The 21,699-nt window shown below is 38.3% G+C and overlaps 1 protein-coding gene across 1 annotated transcript in view; it reads left to right on the plus strand.

Annotated features, from left to right (window-relative positions):
• SGIP1 (SH3GL interacting endocytic adaptor 1) overlaps positions 1-21,699 on the plus strand; it is a 207,200-nt gene that overhangs the window by 177,118 nt on the left and 8,383 nt on the right. Inside the window, exons 20-21 of the mRNA XM_079904139.1 lie at positions 9,612-9,723; positions 19,207-19,362. Of these exons, the coding sequence (XP_079760265.1) occupies positions 9,612-9,723; positions 19,207-19,362 (268 nt within the window). The remainder of the gene's footprint in view (positions 1-9,611; positions 9,724-19,206; positions 19,363-21,699) is intronic.

Consider the following 21,699-nt stretch of genomic DNA (forward strand, 5'->3'; position numbering starts at 1 on the left):
TGGGGTCCTTACTGGATATTTTCCCAATGATCTTGATTAGCCCACCCATAATTTCAGCCCCATAGATATTATTCACTCTGTAAGTTTGAAGAAAGAAATAAACCATTATTATCCTTTAGCAAAACCAGTCCCGTAAAGTTTTTCCCAAGAGAGTTGATGAGGTGTAAAGGACATCCACAACCAATGACCCTTTTAAAGCTGTAAACCAGATCTTCTCAAACTGTTTTTTCATTATCCCCCTTCCCTTACCCACAGAGTCTTTTTAGACCTTTGTTTCCCCCTCATTGCTCCCCAGTACAATTTTAATATCACAGATGTACTGTACACCTGGTTATGTACTGTATGAATATCTGTGTGCTTCATACATAAAAAGGTAAAGATTTCCTTCACCTTCCCCTAAGAACCAATTTCTACCCCTTTTGGGGAGAAGCTGCCCCATTGAGAATGCATACTGTGCATCCAGCTGGATGTTGGAGCAAAGCTTTTTAACATGAACAGGCCAACACTGAAAATACAATTGAAGTTAGATCTCGTTTCAGTCACAGCACCTTTCTACTTACTATAGAGCAAGTTACCTTGAGCAAATTATTTAATCTCACTAAGCTTCAATCTCCTCGATGGTAACACATGCCTAATAATGGTATGTACCTCAAAGAGATGTTTGGAAAGTAGAAGACATAATGCGTGTAAAGTATTCGGCACAATGGCCATCCCGTATAAGTGTTCTACATAGAGTAGCTCTTCATGTCTTCTCCACATTCTTTGTCATACCGCGCTCTAGCTGGCTTAGCTTCAGATGCTTAATCACTCTCAGTATTGTCTGTATGAAGTTGTATAGGTTTTGGTCATGTGAGTCCTCATACTGAAGACGTTTTCATTATGGCTTTGTCTCCTGCCTTATGTCCATGTCTAATAATAGTCCTTGTGTTGAATATGCTTGATGTGACTTTGATGATGAAAAGGAAACATAATTTTCCCATTTTCTGAGTCAACCATATTGTTTTAGGAAGTTAATTAAATACGGCATTAATTAATGTTGGATGATGGTTTGAGAACTGTAAGCAAAGACCCAGTTTGAAGAAAATTCTCTATAAAATACAACAAAAACGTTAACCAATCACATGTTTATGGACTAAGTGGAATTTGAAAAGCAATTATATGCACTTGAAATATATATATATTATATGTGTATATATACATTTTACACATAAAATATATTTTTATATGTTTATATATGTATATATTTTACATATATGTATATCTCTCCAAGGCAGGTGAGCAGGGACTTTTGAAGAGGAAGACTGAAAACAACTCTAATCCTGTTCACCTACCCAGAAATTCAGTGTCCTTAATTCTACTCTATGATAACTGACTTTAAGTATGCCTTCCTCATTTTCCTGAAGGTGTATGCCTTGCACACTGAAAAGCATGTAACAAGTATAACTCACCCAAAGCCACTGTGAGTCGAGACAAGCCTATGGGGCTCCTTATGTGGAAGGAGCGTGGAGTTAAGTGGACCTTCGTTTGAATCCTAACGAACTCCACTGCTTACGGTGAGAATGTGAGCAAAAGACTATCTTCTTTCAGACTCAGTTTCTTGATCTGTAATATGTAGTAGTGCCCATGTGGGCACAGGACTGTGGTGATAATTAAATGATGCAGTATGTGTAAAGCATAAACGAGAGTGTGTAGCCCATAGCAAGTACTCAGTAATGTTGGTGACTCCTCATTTGAGGTTTGCCCTTTTTCCTCTGTACTGGCACTTGGCACTTAGCAAGTCAATTGATGCCACTTACTTCAGGATGTGAGGAACCAAACTAGCACTTAGGGAATCTTTCAGACTTTCTTAAGCCTCAGTTTTGTCATCTGCAAAATAGTAATAATAATATTTTTTTTAATGTGAGGATTCAGTAAGGTAATGCATGTGAAACTTTTAGAATAGTCCTGGGATACAAAAAGTATATGTTCAGTTTAGCTATGATCACAGCATTGTTATTTATGAGATTAACCTACAGCATTCATTAGATACAGAATTTTTAGACCTAGAATTCTAAAAGAGACAAAAGTATACAAATATACCGAAATACACAAAATATTTTACACGTACATTTTTATATGCAGCATATACACACACATACAACATACACATATAAGATAAATTTCAAATAATTTAAGTCAACTAGTTTATGTAAAGTTGTAACATTCCAAGATGCAGAGAAAAAAGAATAGAAAATTTTATATGTAATAACTTTTCTTTGACTCCTTTTCTTACAAACCTATCCTAAAAATTTTTAAACAAAGTTGCCGTGATTTTTAAAAAAGTAATATTACTTTATTAACCATCACTTCAGCTAGCTAAGATTCACAGGGTCACAAAAGTACAACTCACCTTCTCAAGTTAAGCTCGCACCATAAAATTCTTTCTACTGGGCGAAGAAAAGCTTCTAATCGTCTCTTTATCTTACTTTGTATGCTAAATGCATATGGTGTTGAGGGCAGCCTGAAACAATATATTACATACTGTAACTGCCCAGCAAATTCTCCTTCTCTGTTAATGATAATGGCTATTACTTATCGAGTATTTACTATGCGGAGGCACTCAGATTTACATATACTCGCGAAACTCCTTACTTTAGTGTCCTTATGGGTGTCTTTGCAGTTACTGGATTTGGTAGGAAAGTAAAGACCAACTCGACATGAAAGTATTAATCTAGAACACTAGTCCCCATTCTAAAATCAGTTTACCAGATTAACCCTAGCATCTATCACCGTTCATCACATAATATGCAGATGCAGTCAGTTTTTCCATAAATGTCTGAAACAAATAATGGACACACAATGCAGGTGCAGTGCACATTTATTGCAAAATGAAATTACCAATCTTAGAAAGGATACAGGATTCCATGAAGTCAAGGAAAGTGATGTTGTAAAGCTCCTTAGGTTATATTCAAAGTCATCATCAATTGAGGGTTTAGCAGAAATAATACTATTAATGATTGAAAAAGAAGAAATAAAGGAAGCTTACATCATAGCCACTTCAAAAGAAAATCAAGAAATTGAGAGAACCTTAGGAAAATGTATAAAACTCTCAATTAACCCTGCAATATAGGATCACTTTATAATCATGAAAGAAAACCAAATCTGAAACTAGATTGTTGTATGAAGCTATAATACAATTTATCAGAAAACTATGCCTTTCCTCAAAATATCAACACAAATCATTTTTGTTCATTCTAAGAACTCACTGATTATTTGATTGCAGTGTGTTAATAAAAGATTGTTTTCACAAAGTTAGTTTATGACAATTTAGAGTGCAAGTCAAGCCTTTTTATTACTATATCCTATGAAATTTTGGAAACCGTTTAAATGCATTCATTTCTAAGTGACTTTTTTTTCTGATACTGACTATCCTCAGATAACAAAGACATTCTATATCATCATATGTAATCTTCACAGTATCTGTAGAAGGTACTATCTCCATTTTACAAAATGATGAAGGTGGACATGAGAGAGGTTAAGTAACTTTCCCAAGGTAACGCAGTAAGTGATAAAGTCAGGATTCAAATTTAATTCAATCTGATTCCAACATTTTTGTCTTTATCACATTATACAGAATATACTCTATAAATTATAGTTGAACTGACTATAATTTTTTTTTTTTTTACTAATTCTACTAATATGATTTGCTTTGTTTTAGAAAAAGCTAATCCAGTTCCCACTCTCTGCTTCTTCATACAACTCCTGGAATTTCTCCTCTCTTCTTTCATGCATTCTGATGCTGTATATTGCTTCCATCTGTTCGTTGTCTCCTGCGTTCTCACTCCTGGACATAAGGGTCATTTGCCCTGCGTGTACAGCGGGCCTGGTGGAGCAGCAGGTGTTCGGGTTGGTAGGCTGCAAGGCTGGTAATGGTCTTCTAAACAAACAAGACTGCCCTCTCCTGCTGTCCATTCTTCATGTTGTACTTTCAGAGTGACTGTTTCCAAACCCAGATGAAAAGAGAGTAAAATTTGCAGCTCTTTTGACTCCTGACATTTGTAAGTGCAAATCCTCTTTACAGTCAGATAAAGTTGGCGGCACTGACATTGATGTCCCAATTTAATAGGGATGCAGCTAGAATCAGTGACCTGCCCAAGGGCAGATGTTAACTAAGAAGCACAGTCACTACTGAAGCCCACAGCCTCCGAAGAGGTTCTAGATTCTTTACTGTAACAGCAAAGCATAATAGCTAAAAGTATAGATCACTTGCTCTCTGAGTTTGACCTACTTACACCTCCAAAGTTTTCTCATCTGTAAGAAAAGGTTGTTAAAAATAGCACCTACTTGGTGAGGTGTTTGTGTGAATTGAAGGAGGTAATGCATATGAAGCATTACGCAGAGTTAACACACAATAACAGCTATTACCATTTATTAAGCCTATAGTGACAAACGCTACAAACACCCCTGAGGGAAGCACTACTCTGACATAAATTCATATTATATTTAAAACAACTCAAAAGAAGTCTTCTTCATGAGTTTGATATGAAAAAAGTTCTAAATTTCAACTTTGCAAAGTGGAAAACATTATACAGAAAATGGAGTAAATTGTACTGAACAGGGGGGCAGGGGGACCGGACAGGCTTGCTCTGGGCACACCGTGAGGACACACTTCCCCTCCACACAAAAGACTGGCAGTGGTGTAGTACCAGGCGTCTCTTTGGAACCCGGGACTCGAACAGCCATTTATTTATCAAGTAAACCTTGTACTCTTACTCAAGTTCTGTACCTGGGTATTTCGCTTCCTTTTCTCCCTCTTTTTTATTTGTATCTTTCCCTTTCTCTTCTAAAATCGTTCTCCCTTTTCCCTTTCTCCTTTCATATTTTTACATACACAGCCCCTACTCCATACTCACATTCATATTTCAGTTGACTACTCAGGAAATGCTTTCACAAATTAACCACCTTATCTTTTTCTTTTTTTATTGATTTAGTTGATTTACAATGCTGTGTTCATTTCAGGTGTACAGCACAGTGATTCAGTTTTACATATATATATATGTATATATATATATGTATATATTCTTTCTCAGATTCTTTTCCCTTATAGGTTATTACAAAATATTGAGTATAGTTCCCTGTGCTATATAGTAGGATGACCTCTTCTTTTAAAGATGTCATACTAATTTTTCTTTAGCCTTAGTGTGTGTGTGTGTGTGTGTGTGTGTATAACCTTGCTTGGTAATGAGAGTCACAGAAAACTGCCTTTCAGAAAATTTCATCACATGATAGTGACTCTATGTGCCTTCTTCCATTTCTCAGAACTCCCTAAGTGTGCATGACAATTGCTTTCCAGGACCCTGGAATTGCTATTTTGTCAGAACTCGACAAGGTAATGGCAGCAACTTGTCCTTCTTGGGGGACCACATATGCACCCTCAGATGTCTAACATAATTTTGTTCTGACTTACATGTTCCATGAGCAGTGTAGGTAAGAGCTCAGGATCCAGAGTCAGGAAGTACTAGGTTTGCATCCCAATGCTGTGCTTACTGCTTACTAACTGGGTGACTGTGGGCAAGGCTACTGAATGATTTGTAACCTCAGTTTTCTCCTCTGGAAAACAGGGATAACAATGGTAGTTCCCTAATGGGGGTATTATCAGGATTAAGAGGTAATACAAGAATAGTTCTTAGTATGCGATAAGAGGTACAAAGTTTTCGTTGTTGCTACTACTGTTTTTGTTAGCACTAGGAGACCTAGGATTGAATTTCATCTTTACCACTTACTAGCAGAGTGAACTTGGGCTAGTGCAACAGAGATAATTATACTGAACCTGTTTATCCCCTCAATGTATAAAGAACAAAAAGCCATATTAGTGTTTGATATTTTATTTTATTGTAGGACAGACATAATAATTACTATTTCGACATTGAATTCTTTAAAAATAATCATTAATAATATAATAATTATAATACTTAGCTATCAATATTATCTAACTTCATGTAGTGCTTTGTCTTTCATTTGTATTTACTATTATAGTCCCCTTTTATCCTACAAGCTCCATGAAGGGAGGGGTACATCTCATACATTTCTGTGAATCCCTCAGCAACTAGCACAGTGCCTACTTATTGCAGGAACTCACATTCGAATGAATCAACAGACAAATATGCATTCAACCAACTTTCATCTCCTATGAGTCCAAGCATTATATCAAGCGACTTGAATAGATATGAGAGCCACCCATGTAATACACAAAAATTAAACATGCATGATAGAATTCATTGCTCTTATGATAAAAGAAATTTGGGGTTGGAAGGAACCTGAAAATGTTGGTCTATCTCCTTGCTCAATGAGGAGTACCATTTGTGGTACCTCCCTTCATTCTCTACCTCAATAACTATTCAAATTCAAAGAACCAACTCTAATTCAACAACCTTAGTAAAACTCACCCTGACAAAATAACAGCAACAAAAACAAGAAGAAGATGTTTTTTCAAGTATATACCACGCTAAGGATATCCCATTTGATGTCCACCACAAACCTTTAATATAGATATTATTATCTATTGATATTTTATTTTAAAGATGAAACTGAGTCACAGACAGATTAAATAGCTTGCTCCTGGTCACAGCAGATTGTAAGTGGAGGCGTTGGGATTCACACACAAGTCTGTGTGACACCAGAGTCTGAGTTTCTTTTTATTAAATCAAGGAGCAGAATTTCCTGTTCTGCTCATTGGACAATTAATCTTGTAGTGAAAAAAACTCATAGTGCTGTCACTTGAGCTATTGTCTTAAGCTCTTGTTTGTATATGATATTGTTACTGGGTTTCCTATATGCTTGTATCTTATTTCCTGAAAGTTTGCATATCTGTGTTCCCACCACTATCTTACACAGAGTAGAGACCCAGTAAATATTTGGCAGGTTCACTAAAACCACCAGTGAAGGGATACAGTTTTCAAAGCAGCTTATTTCTGTGTGAGAAAATTGTTCCTACTGTTTAAAACTCCTTAAAAATTCCTATAAACAACTTAAAACTATAGAATCCTAACACACAGGGATGATGTGATCTATTGCCTTCATTTCATGATTGAGAAAACCTAAAGATAATTCATTTGCCCGAGGTCACAAAGCTATTAACTTGCAGATCCATGGCCATGAATTCTGGTCCCTAGAGTCACTGTCTGGTAATATTATTTCAGATATTTGAAAATAGTTTTGAGGCCCCTCTTAGTCACCTTAGGCCATAAGGTTTGAATTTCTCAGCATCTTAGACACTCTCCTGGTTTTAGCCTAGTTTTCCAATAATCATAGTAACAAAGACTCTCTAAGGTACTGCAGGGGAACAGAAGCATTCATTTATTACTAATAGCATTTTCACTGAGTATAATCTTTACGTAAAATATTCTGGGGGACTTCCCTGGTGGCGTGGTGGTTAAGAGTCTGCCTGCCAAAGCAGGGGACACAGGTTCGATCCCTGGTCCGGGAAGATCCCACATGCCACGGAGCAACTAAGCCCATGTACCACAACTACTGAGCCTGCGCTGTAGAGCCCGTGCTCCGCAACAAGAGAAGCCACTGCAATGAGAAGCCCGCGCACCGCAACAAAGAAATAGCCCTGCTCACCGCAACTAGAGAAAGCCCGCGTGCAACAACGAAGACCCAACACAGCCAAAAATAAATAAATTAAATAAATAAATTTATTTTTAAAAATAAGATAAAATAATCTGGCATTCTTAGCAATCAAAAATTTATCTGCCTTATGGTTGGGTCATCCCACTTTGTAGTAATAAAACTATATCTTAAAAAAATAATTAAAAGAAAAAGACCAATTTATATGAAGATGGATTTAGAATAATTTCTACCTAGAAATGACCCAACATTTGGAGAATTTTTATAGAATAATATATACTCATGGAAATGATATGTAGACCAGATAGCAATAAGAAAAATTGTGTAATAAATGAAAAAAGTAAAATAGAAGATGGCGTATTAACTGCAATGTATAGGGATGTGAAGAAATTAGAATTGTAAACTGTGGATCCTTTAAGGTAAAAGGGTTCTTTGTAAAATCTTGATGTTTTTTCCTTCTCTGGCATTATTGATTAAACCCACAGTAAGGACTGTCGTGCCCAGAGGTGAACACAGCTAGGGCATAGCGTTGTTGGAAAGAGAGGGAAGAGGTGAGGAAGGATAGATCTGGGCCAGACTGCGTGCCTCAGTCCATTCTGACTGCTGTAACAAAATACCACTCGAGGCGTGGCTCGTAAGCAACAAAAACCTATTTCCTGAGGACAAGGATTATGTTTAATTATCTCTGAATCCCCGGCACCTACCATAATGCCTGATACATAGCAGATAATAAGCCAGTGTTTGTTGGTGATCCATTACTACATCCAAGATATTGGAAGACAAGGGAAGATAGAAAATGTAGACACTAGGATGAACTAGAATTAACAAGGAAAACTTTATTGAGGAGGGAAATATACAAAGGTAGATCTTTTCATAGTCAGAGAAGAGTATGAAAGTGACTAAAGGTAAAAGATAAAAAGCATAACGCGTCGTCTGTGATGAGGTGGAGAAGAGTAAATGTGTTTTGTGTGATAAGAAGGAGAAGCAGTGAATGTGTGACATAATTAAATACTTTGTCCTTATAAAACTTGACTCTTCAGTACCATGTCTAGAGATTGTTAATGAAGACAACAGTCCTAAACTTCGCTCCTTTTGGAAACCTCAAGTTGTATCAAAAACATACAGGAAAATGTTTCATTTAGACAAACAATATGGTAAAAACAGCATAGGGAAAATCATGAGCCTTATAGGCTGGCAAACCTAGGTTTGAATTTTAGTTTTGCCACTTAACTAACTGTATCTTGGGCAAGTCACTTAGCTCTTTGAGCTTCAGTTTTCTTTCTGTAAAATGGGAATAATAATGCCTATCCCACAGGGCTGATGTGGGGCTTGAATGTGGTAATTCTTGTAAGGTATCCAGTGTAGTGCCTGGTATGTAGTAGATGGTCAGTAAACTGTTATTTTTAATAATGTGAATTGATGCATTGATGTGTTTGTGCTAAGTCAAGGTGGACGTTTGGGTTGTGTATGTTTGGGGACATGTACACTTGAGCCTACTTGATCTAAGGGTAATTGGACTTTTTGAAATGGAAACGCCCCAGAGAAGGACAATGTGTAACACTGTGCTGCATGGCTGTTTGTCTCTTTAAAATGAAGAAATGCAAACAGTTTTGAGTGTGTGGGCAATTGTATAAGGTGAAGGCTTAAATAAGAAGCTAATAATTTTCTTACTAACTACCTGCTGTACAAACTGTCATGCAAATACTGCCTTATGCTTTATGTAAAACATTGAAACCCCCTATGACTTTATTCTTCTGCTTGGATTTTTTTCTGTAGTAAAATACATCGTTGTATTAATTTCGAGTGTGTTTGTCTGTAAACCAGCCAAATATTTCCTTTTAAATACTTGAGCTCTATGTTGAATATACAGTTATGGCTCTTAGCACATTGCTTTTTTTTTCAGTAATTAGATTTCATCCTCTAATCCTTTAATGGGCTTTTAGTTCCACATGTACTAAGATGGCTCCGATCCATATTAAATGAAGATTTTTCATTTCATGCAGGTTCTTCCAGGGGACCCAGCCCCCTAACCATGGGAGCCCAGGACACCCTCCCTGTTGCAGCAGCATTTACAGAAACGGTCAATGCCTACTTCAAAGGAGCAGATCCGAGCAAGTAAGCCTGGGGCTTGGTCCATTGTATTCTCCAAACTCTATCCAATTCAGTGGGGACACCCTACATATAATTATTTCATTCCATATCCTAAAACCAAAAAAAAAAAAACCAGTCAAGAGTAACAGGTGGCATACCTAGAATTAATTTGATTAGGAATATTAATTCACTGCTTTTTAAAAAAATATGCCAAAAGGTCCAGTAATCTAATCTAATACAGAAATCTCTGATTCAGTTTTGGTTGCAGGTTACAGAAAACCCAACCAACTCCATCAGCAAGGAGAAAATGTATTATCTCACAAAAGGAAATGTCTAGATCATGTCTTTATTGTCTTAGTCTTTCCTGGGTGGGAGTCACCCACATATAAACTGAAACAATGGTGCATTGGAATGAGAACCTGGAATAAAACCACCTTTCCATAACATGCAGATACGTAAGAGGACAAGTTATGTGTTACCCTTGTTAAGTAAGGAAAAGCTAGCCAAAAAATAATCACAGCAAAGTAAAAACTTTAGGTAAAAATGTACCACTCTCTATTTACGTGAGCCTGATTACACTTATATCAGTACAACTTGACAATGGGCTTTACCTGAATGTACATGCTTCTCTATAAGGTGTCCCATGGATGGGGTTCAGGAAGTCTATGGATCCCCTGAAATTATATTTCATATCTAATGTGTGTGTGCACATGCACATTTGTCCATAGACACTCTACAGTGTTCATCAATTTCACAAAGGGGTTCAGATTCAAAAAAAAAGTTAAGGGCGATTATTAGTCTACACTGAAAACTAAACACCTAAGTCAAACTGGTTTTCAAGTGTGTCACTAATACAATTCCAGGTCTGAATCTGATGTATAAACAAAGGACAAACCTAGGTGAGGAAAGAATTGCTTTTTATTTTTTACTTGCAGGGACTAGAGCTTAGAAAACCTTGGTAGCCATGGAAATAAAGATGAGAGAAAAAATTAAATGTGCATATAGAACACTAGACTATTTTATAAATTTTATAAATTTTGAAAGAGTGATAAGTATAATTAGAACTTGGAACTCTATTTTAAGTGAAAATCTATATGACTAATTGTTAACCCTCTTTACATTTCAGAAACACTAGCTTTTTTTTTTTTTTAAGTCTAAATCTAACAACATTATGCTGGAAAACTAATATAATTAGTAACTGCACTCCGTTCTAGCCACTGACATCTATCAATCTCCCGAAACATCCTTTTAAACAGCATTTAGGTTTTATTCTGGGCCCAGAGTTTTGCAGAGAAACAAATACTGTGGACGCTGGTGTCTTGGTTCATTTGCTCTGCTATAACAGACTAGGTGGCTTATAAACAACAGAAATGTATTTCTCAAAATTCTGGAGGCTGGAAAGTCCAAAACCAAGGCCCCGGCAGATTCGGTATCTGATGAGAGCCAGCTTCCTGGTTCATCGGAATCTTACATACTGGAAAGAGCTAAGGAACTTTGTGGGTCTCTTTTATAAAGGCACTAATCTCATTCTTGAGCGCCCTATCCTCATAACCTAATCATGTCCCAAATATCATCACATCAGGGATTAGGTTTAAATATATAAATTTTGGGAGAACACAAGCATTCAGGCTATAGCGTTCTGGTTTCTCCCACATCTCTTCTTTTTCATCTTCAGAGCAGAAAGATCATTTGCCTTGACCATGCATCAACAGCAACTAAAAGCTCCTCATACAGAATATGCATTTGAACTGTTAGAGAAAAGTAAGCATCATTAGCTTAGGTTGTATACAGACTTTGTATACATACATACATGTTTCTTCTGTAGACCCTTCTTTGAGTAAAGAACTTGCATGACTTTCTGTCACACCAGTTTGAAAAACTACTTATTACTGACTGACCTAGACCTTAGAAAGCTCAGGCTTCCCTGAATTGCAGGTAGAAACACACCCTAAAAAAAATGAGTAGTCGAAAATGTGGAGAGGTGTCTATAATGGAGTGAAAAACACTAAGGATCACACGAGAATGAATGCTTTTTTGTCTGCTTACTAATTGTCTTTCATTCATTCATTTATTCATTCATTTATTCAGAGAGATCCAATTGTAGTAGGGGTACTTCCACTCCTGGTCCCCCCTGAAATCTATTTTCAATGTAACATGTCACTCCTCAGCTCAAAATCTTCCTAACTTGTTCAAAGTTAAAGCCAAATGCTTCATAATGGTCTATAAGATTTATCCTTCACGACCCATCCCAGTTGCCACCTCTCTGATCTTGCCTCCGTCACCCTCGTCCTTAATCACTCCCCTCTAGCCACTCTGGCTTCATGGCTGTTTTTCTTTCATCAGCCCAACCCCACCTGCACCTCAGGGTCTTTGCATTTGTTGCTCCTTCCGCCTTAGTGAAATCTTCTCGCAACTATCTGAGTGACTTGCCCCCTCACTTCCTTCATGATTCTTCAGCAGATTTATCAGAGACCTTCTATGTAAAATAGCAATTCTCCTGCCCTCTCCGCTGTCAACACTTCCTTTCTCCCTACTTCACTTTCTCTTCCCTCGTAGTTAACATACTTCCTGTTTTCTAGTTAATGAACATGCTAATTAACATGTTCCATGTTTTCAGTGTCCACTGTCTGTCCCTTCCCCCACTAGAGTGTAAGCTTCATGAGAGCTGGGACTTTAAGTATTTAGTTCATTGTTATATCCTCAGTACCTAAAACAGGGCCTGGCATGGAGAACCCAGTGCATATTTGCTGAACAAGTTGAGTTGAATTACTCACCTAACATTTACAGAATGTCTATTATGTGGCTGCCATTGTGCTAGACAGGGATATATTGGTGGTGAAGACAATTGATATGGAAAATAAAACTTGTACATAAATATAATGCAAAGTCCACTATAGGAGAGGTGTAGATATGGGGCAATGGGAGTTAAGAAGTCCTTAATAATAATCTTTTTTAAATCCCAAGAAGTGGTATAGCAGCCTACCAGTCACCTGCGAACCTGTCCCTATACAAGCTGGGTCCTTCATCTTGTTTCGGTTTCCCCAGCACACTCTGACAAGTGTCTGCGGAGGTCTATACCAGTAAGCCTGGTGTCCATGACTTTAGCATTCCAGTGATGTGGTACTTGAGCCAAGTTAATACTAGTGCTTTTCCTATGCCCTTCCAAATTAACTGAGCCTTTGATCTGTGGATGACTGCACATATTGAGTCTTTTTTCAATTATATTGCCGTAAGTAGCTGTAGTGTATACTGTATATTGGTAGATGGGAGATTCAGTATATTTCACTGAAATTATGAGATCTGAAATTTATGAGCAGATCATGAAGTGACATTCTTCTAAATTTAATTTCATCTCCAAGCAGTGAATCACTTTAATTGCTGTTCCTTTGTGATTCACTTTCAAAGAAACAACTCAAGTTCAAAAGTTCCATCACGGGGAGAGGTGGGGAGGAGGATAAAGCCAAACACAGCGCCACATAGAGAAATGATGCAGAAAACGCACGTGGCTTTGCTTTGCCTGTGGTTCTCTCTCATCCTGTATCAAAGACTTCCCCATTTGTTTTCAGACCATACACTGGAAACAAAAATCTACTACTGGTATTCTGGCATCTGAGTCTTTCTCAGTAGCTCAAAGGCAGAGAACTCCTTGACTTTGCTGCCACCTGGGGGAAACATATTTCCCGTTATTAGCTCCTATTTGAACAACTCTTGTGCTAGGAACGAATTCTCTAATTCCCAAGAAAACCTTAGGCTTCTCAGTTATAGTCTATCCTTCCCTTATCACCATATTTCAATTAGTTATTCAAGTGTATATCTCCCTGCTTAAACTAGAAGTTTGCTCAAGACCACATTTGTCCTGTTTCTCACTGCCCATTCTAGTGCATTACACAATGCCTGGTACATTGATTAGGCAGCCAATATATAATTGTTAAATGTATGAATTTATTTTTAAAATACTTTATTGAGTTCCTACTCTGCACTGGGTTCTGTGTTTTATACCTTTGCCTTCCCAGAACCTAAGACACAGTACTTGCCTTCACAGTAGTAAATATGTGCAAGAAACTACAAAGCAGTTTTTTTTTTTCTAATCTGTCCTTGGGCTTCCCTGGTGGCTCAGTGGTTGAGAGTCTGCCTGCCGATGCAGGGGACGCGGGTTTGTGCCCCGGTCTGGGAGGATCCCACATGCCACGGAGCGGCTGGGCCCGTGAGCCATGGCCGCTGAGTCTGTGCGTCTGGAGCCTGTGCTCTGCAGCGGGAGAGGCCACAACAGTGAGGGGCCCGCATAACGCAAAAAAAAAAAAAAAAAAAATCTGTCCATTTGTCCAAGGAAACTAAAGAAAGGAAAAACTAAAGAGGGCTGAATGGAGAAGATATGAAGGAAGACCTTGGAAAGGCCTGCCTTTGAACTGAGTCTTGAATATGAAAAGGAGTTTTTGCCTGGTACCCAAGTCAATAAAAGGGGATGATAAATAAAGGAAGGGAAGCAGCCTATGTGCAGAAGTGTGTATGCTTGAACAGAAAACCATGAGCGTAGTTATCAAAGCAGTAGAACTTACACTTTATGAGAGGGATATATTTCTGATGACCTCACATAAATCAAATCCACACATTTCCTGACCAAAATTGGCCAGTGTTTCTGTTGACCAGCTAACATGATGCTGCCTGTGGTAACAGGGAGAACCCAGCTTACAAGGCTCTAGACCAGTTGACTTGGAAATCTTGCCATTCTAGACAGATGTTTCATTTGTGGGGATTCATATGGTTTTAAATTTACTTCATAAAGTACCTGTGTCAATATTTCCATATTGCAGTATTTCGGATTTCCATGATTTAAACTCACATGAAATGTAGCCACATCACACACTGGTAGGAACAATCATTACTGTTGAACAAAGACTTTCCTTTAGTGAGTGAGCATAGGTTGAAAATATTAATTTTTATATAGAAAATTTCAGATCGACTTAGACACTGGATGGATTAATAAATCACCAAAGATCTGACTCTGACAATTGAGAGGCAGTTCAGAAATGTAATGTAGGGCTTCCCTGGTGGCGCAGTGGTTGAGAGTCCGCCTGCCGATGCAGGGGACACGGGTTCGTGCCCCGGTCCGGGAAGATCCCACATGCCACGGAGCAGCTGGGCTCGTGAGCCATGACCGCTGAGCCTGCGCATCCGGAGCCTGTGCTCCGCAACGGGAGAGGCCACAACAGTGAGAGGCCCGCGTACCGCAAAAAAAAAAGAGAAAGAAATGTAATGTAACTGATGAGCCTGGGTGCTTCACCTATCGGCTTATACTGACTACTTCTCTCATAGTCCATCTGACACTGTAAGCCCTTTGAAGGCAGGGGCTCTTTTGCTCATTTTTTTTGAATTTTATTTTATTTATTTTTTATACAGTAGGTTCTTATTAGTTATCTATTTTATACATATTAGTGTATATATGTCTTTTGCTCATTTTTTAATTGCCTCCCCACTCACAACAAAAACAAACAACCCCAGCTTACATAGTTAGGCATCCATAAATGTTTATTGACTTAATAAATTCCACCTCCTCCCCTTGCTGACTTTCTTTCAAAAGAGAAACTTGATCCTCCACCAAGACACCACTTAGAGCTCATTTTGAGCAACCTGGAAAAGAAACTGAGCCGATTCCTTACCAATTAAAAAAAATTTGAGCAACCACTGCTAACAGTGGACTGAGTGATGGTAGGTGCTGAAGTCTAGTTTAACAAGCGCTCTGAGTAGTTATTATTTTCTTCTAGAGTCGTCAAATAAAATTTTTCTTGCCCACATATTGAAAAACATAAAGAGTAGACTCAGCTTAAGGGGAAGTCCAGGCTTAGCACCAATTCATCACCAGTAAATCAAGCAAGCCTTATGGGTCTGAAAGATAGAGAAGGAAGATAGCAGAGTTGGCACCAAACTGAGAGCTCAGCAATATTCTGCAGCAGAGATGGAGGGGCAAACTTCCAGAAACCAGAATTCCCATTCAGAGCAGTTCAGAGTTAGGGATGATATTATCTGAGTGGGAGGAGGGGCACATGGCACCTTTAGGAAGCTCACCTGCCCTCCACCTCTACCCCAAACCCAGCCTTACACATACAAGGCTATAGCAGTTCTCCACACAAGCTGTTTTGAATGTGTGCCAAGGACCGTCTCATCTGAGCCACTGTGCCTCGTCAATCACAATTACACAGCATAGAAGGTGACTATGGGGCAAACAGTTTCCTATATTCAAGTGTGAGCGAAATGTTCATTTATTAACCTCAATTTCTCTAGAAAGTACACTCCTGAAAGTTGCAGAAATGGTACAAGGGTCAATTATCCAGATGTACAGGAAAGTTATAAAGAAGTTCACTCATTTTAAATATTTACCATTTCCCAAAGAAGAAAAATCTTTTTGAGATTTCTGCTTCTGGTTAAGGTGGAATAACAGGGACCAATTTACCCTTCTACCTGAAAACACTGCAGAAACAGACAAAATATATGAAACAATGATTTGCAAGACACAGGACCTCAAGTGAAGGACAGTGACCCCTGAGAGGTGAGATTATGATTGCCCCAACTGACTTCCTGGAGAGTTTCCAGGCCATGGCATAGGGAGAGCCCAGCAGACTCACAGGTGTTCGTGGGAGGTGTCTCACTGAAGCACACTCCACTGCAAACCTGGCTGAGGAGGGTGCCCGAGGAAGCTAATGGCCCGTGGGTACCGCAGACCACCATGCACGGCAGAAGCTGGCTATGGAGAAGGTGTGCATATGATAGGAGCCTGGAACCAGGGACCCCATCTGCATTAAAAGAGCTGGGCACTGGGACAGCCCAGCCACACGTACCTCAGGAGTCAGAGGCTGTGGAAGCTGCCAGTGTCACTGGGCACTAGCAAAGCCACACGGGTTGCAGTACCCACACTCTTGGGTGCCACGTGCCTCCTGCACTGCAGGAGCCTAGCTCTAGGAAAGCCTTGAGTACTGCAGAGGACTGCCTAGCAAGCGCACTGGAACCAGGAAGGGGAAAAAGTCTCTTCTTCCTGCAATGTCTTTCTAGTGCCCTCTACTGACAAAAAGTAAGATAGTGCCTGTTACGCTGGCAAAGAAAAAATATATTAACGGCCCAATACTAATTCTCTCAGAGCAGACAGTAAAGGGTGAATTGGAACTCCACTGATTTTATGTGGAAATTGACACAGTGATCCTAAGTTTCATGTGGAAATACAAAGAACTTAAAATAGCCAAAACTATTTTGAAAGAGAACAAAGTTGGTAGACTAATACTACTTGATCTCAGAATAACTTTAAAGCTACAGCAATCAAGACAGTGTGAGATTGGTGTAAAGACGGACAAAATAGGTCAATGGAAAAGAATAGAGAATTTAGAAATAGGCCCACACATATATGGACAACTGAATTTCAACAAAATTACCAAGTGGATAAATTCAACAGATGGTGATAGAACATTTAGATACCCATATCCACACACTAAAAAATGAACTTGGACGCATACCGCACAGAAAATATACAGAAATTAACCAAAAATAGGTCATAAAGCTAAATGTAAAACTAGAAATTAAAAATTTCTAGAATAAAACATAGGTGAAATGTTTGTGACCTTGGATTTAGCAAAGATTTCTCAGATAAGACTCCAAAAGAGTAAAGTGATTAGCTACAACCCATAAAAGAATAAATTGATGAATTTAAAATTTCTGCCCTTCAAATTACTCTTAAGAGAAAGAAAAAAAAAAAAAAAAACAAGTCACCGACTGGGAAAAAAAATCTTTGCAAAGCATGTATTTGATAAATTACTTACATCCAGAATGTACCAAAAAAAAAAACCAAATTAATAAGAGAACAGAAAACTCAGTTTTAAAAACTGGCAGAAAATCTGAGCAGACACTTCACCTGAGTAAATAACTGATGACAAATAAGCACGTGAAAAGGTGCTAAGATCCTTAGCCATTAGGGAAATGCAGATTAAAACAACAATGAGGGCTTCCCTGGTGGCACAGTGGTTGAGAGTCCGCCTGCCGATTCAGGGGACGCGGGTTCGTGCCCCGGTCCGGGAGGATCCCACGTGCCGCGGAGCGGCTGGGCCCGTGAGCCATGGCCGCTGAGCCTGCGCGTCCGGAGCCTGTGCTCCACAACGGGAGAGGCCACAGCAGTGAGAGGCCCGCGTACCGCAAAAAAAAAAAAAAAAAAAAAAAAAAAACCAAAACAGTAAGATACTGTTACTCACCTATGAGAATGACAAATAAAAAGACAGATCCTACCAAATGTTGGTGAGGATGGAGAGGAACTGAAACTCACGCTCAGCTGTATTTTCCACTTCACAAAACAGTTTGGCAGTTTCTTAAAAAGTTAAAGGTACACCTATCATGTGATCCAGTCATATATTTATCCAAGAGAAATAAGAGCATGTGCCCATACACGGGCTGTACACGCATATTTATCACAGCTTTATTTGTAATAGGCAAAAGACAGAAAGAATCCAAATGTTCTTCAACAAGTGAATGAATTTTCAAAACGAACCTGTGGTATATCCATATTCCACCCAGCAATAAAAAGACATGAGCTATTGATTCACACACTACATGGATGAATCTCAAAATAATTACGCTGAGTGGAAAAAATCAGACCAAAAAAAAAAAATCACACACCTTACAATTCTGTTTATCTAAAATTTTAGAAAGTCCAAACTAATATGTAATGTCAGAAAATATATTAGTAATTACCAAGGCACATAGAGGGAAAGGATGGAGAAGGGCAGGAGAGAGGAAAACAAAAACACAGGGGGAGACTCTTAGGGACGTTGGATATCTTGATTATCTTGATTGTGTGATGGTTTCATAGATGTAGATTATGTCAAAAATGATGGAAATTTACACTATAAATAAGCACCAGTTATTATATATCGACTATACTTCAATAAAGCCCTTTTTTAGAAAGGATTATTATTCCTTCCAAATTATCATCCAACTGTGTTAACTTATATATATGACTGATTTTATAATTTCAACCAGATAGACAAGTTAATGGAATAAAGATCTAATTAAGTGGGAAGCAGGAAGTTTACCCCATGTGTCCATAAAAGAACACACTCAAGGCATCAATCACATTACTCAGAGAACTAAAATAAGTCCCAGTGAATAGTGTGATAACATTGTGCAATTTAGTATCGTCAAATATGCTGCCATCAATTCAGCAGTCAAAGAGAGAGAATCACCAGAATAAATGATTCTGTTTGTGAGGTGAACATACAGACTTTTCTACAGAAAGAAAAAAGCTGCACTTTTCTTCTAACGGTGCAAAAACACCTTCAACAAAATAGCCACCTTTTTTGGAGACGTGTTAAAATAAACCTTTGAGTCCTCAGTTCTTTAGATATTGTAAGAGCTTACTTTTCCTCTCTTCTGCTGTGTCATATTGTTACAGAAATCTTTGCTTTTCACAACTGCTTTGATTCACATGTTGACCTAGGTTTCCTCTCTTTCCTCTCACGTGTTGTGATATGCCAGATGTATCGTGAAGATTACTGGAGAAATGGTGTTGTCCTTTCCTGCCGGCATCACCAGACACTTTGCCAACAACCCATCGCCAGCTGCCCTGACTTTTCGGGTGACAAATTTCAGCAGGTTAGAACACGTCCTGCCAAATCCCCAACTTCTCTGCTGGTAAATATATTTTGCACAAATTTTTTAGAGATGTGTGTGGCTTAGCACCTTATTCTTAGATGAGGGATGTACTTTAGCGAGAGAGATACACTGTACTGAAATTACCGTTTTCAGATATGTTTATAGATTCAATCCCAGAACTTTTACCAGCTGTAAAAATTGTTGGTGGGTGATTGTGTGTGTGTGCATATATGTATTTTAATGGCCAACTATCTCAAGTGGCTAAAGAGACATTTAGAGTAATGAAATCTGCATTAGTGACAATTTAGTCATTGTCTGTTTTGCTTATCACTGGTAGACAATGGATGAGGATGGTGGAAAATGAGCCCAATAAAAGGAATAAAGTCCATTAGTTGTATTAGCATCTTCTAAAATCAAATGATATCTGAACTGTGAGCTACTCTTCATATAAGCTTGAAAATCTCTTTGTTAAACATGTAATTTCATTGTACCGTAATGATGATTGTTTTGATGGAACTTTACATGTATGGCATCAAAGAAGCTTATGTGAATTTGTTTACATAAATACACTTCTTCACATTTCCTATTAAATCTGAATTTGATGTCTTTATCATATATATATTATATATATATATATATATACGCACATGCACATTCACACAACACACACATATATACATGCTACTAAAAAATGATCCACTCTACAAGTTAATTATTGACAATGGATGAGACAAAAAAAGTCATTCTTGACAGTTTTTTCCATCAATATGTCCTGATATTCCATCCAAAATTCTCTTTCTAAAATGGCCACTTTTTCCCTGTCATCATCACTTCTTCTATCCAAATGATGACTGTCATTTCCCTGGACCACAGCAACTGCTTTCCTCCTTCCCTCCCTGCATCCAGTCTTGCCCCACTCTTACACACAATAACCAGATGACCTTTTTTGAGGTAAATCAGGTTATCCTCGCTCGTAGTCCTCTGATGGCTTCCCATTGCATCTGTACCAGAATCCAAACTTGTTACCATTGCCTTCAAGACCCTGAGTCATCCACTCTTGCCTGTCTGTCTGTCCTCATCTCCCACCATCCTCCTCAGAATCCTTGTAGCTCCAGCCAGACCTGCCAGTCTTGGGAACTGCTGAGTCCTTTCCCACATCAAGACTTTGTATGCTTGTTTCCTCTGCCTCCAACAGGATTTCCACCCTTCTTCACCGGACTCTTACTCATCCTTCAGATTTCAGCTCCACTCAGCCTCCCCTGACCTCCCCACTCTCCTCCCCATTCCCACACTAAATCACATCGCCTTGTTATTCTCTCTCAATCTTCCCTATTCTTCCCTTTGTCACACTTACTAAAACTAATAATTACATATGTATTTGTTTTCTTCATCCATCCATCTCCCCCACTAGACTGTAAAATCCATGAGGGAATAGAACACATCTATTGGTTCACCACCGTATCCTCAGTACCTTCCACTATGCCTAATAAGGACTTGAGTAGTCTTTGTTGAATGAATGAACAATTCAACTATAACTTAGAGAATTTTGTCAAGCTGGATATTTATGTAGAAATAACTAAAGGTTATTTGGAATCTGAGGACCAATACAGTCACTCTCTTTCTCTTGCCCGAATGAGACTCTTTTGCTCCCGTGATGGAAAAACAGTCACAGGTGTTTCAGGTGATGACCAAGATCACCTTCTTCTCTTTGGTCCTTGCGATGGTTTAATTGGCAAACTTGATTCCAGGCTTAAAAATACAAAAGAAATGCTCACCCTTTAAATGAAAAATAAATGTGAAATGATCAAGATTGGAAATTGGGAACTTCTTATTTCAGTTTCCTTCCGTGTTTTTGATGTTCACAGTGAGCCTCACAGCGAGTTAATTTTATTTTTCTAGGTTCCTCCATCTGAAATTAGGAATTACATGCCACCATCTCACCAGTTTGTCTGTAAATATCACTGGTGTGATAGTTATAGCTTTTGTTGCACTTTTAGGCAGTTATGTTGCCAAGTTCTTAGGCATATGTGTCAGAGTTTTATACTTATATTAATATATCAGTCTTATGAATTGAACTAAATATCAGTCTGAGAATGTTTTGTGTGACAAAACATTATATGGACCCTTAAGTTGTTTTTTAAACAAAACAAAAGCAAAAACAAAAAAATTCTTATTAATTTGGACTTTATTAACTCTAAGTATTTGATGATTGTGTCAGGGCTGTGATTGGTGACCCATCAGTCCTAGAAACTATTTGGTTTTGGTATGTAGCTCCACTCCACCACCCCTGCTGCCACCCCTACTTTTCAAAAGGTCATGGAACCAAGCATTATTCTCAAATGCTGTTCAAGCCTTTCTTCATCTGTTATCTTACAC

The sequence above is a fragment of the Stenella coeruleoalba genome, assembly GCF_951394435.1.
Source record: "Stenella coeruleoalba genome assembly, chromosome: 1".
Classification (NCBI taxonomy): Eukaryota; Metazoa; Chordata; class Mammalia; order Artiodactyla; family Delphinidae; genus Stenella; species Stenella coeruleoalba.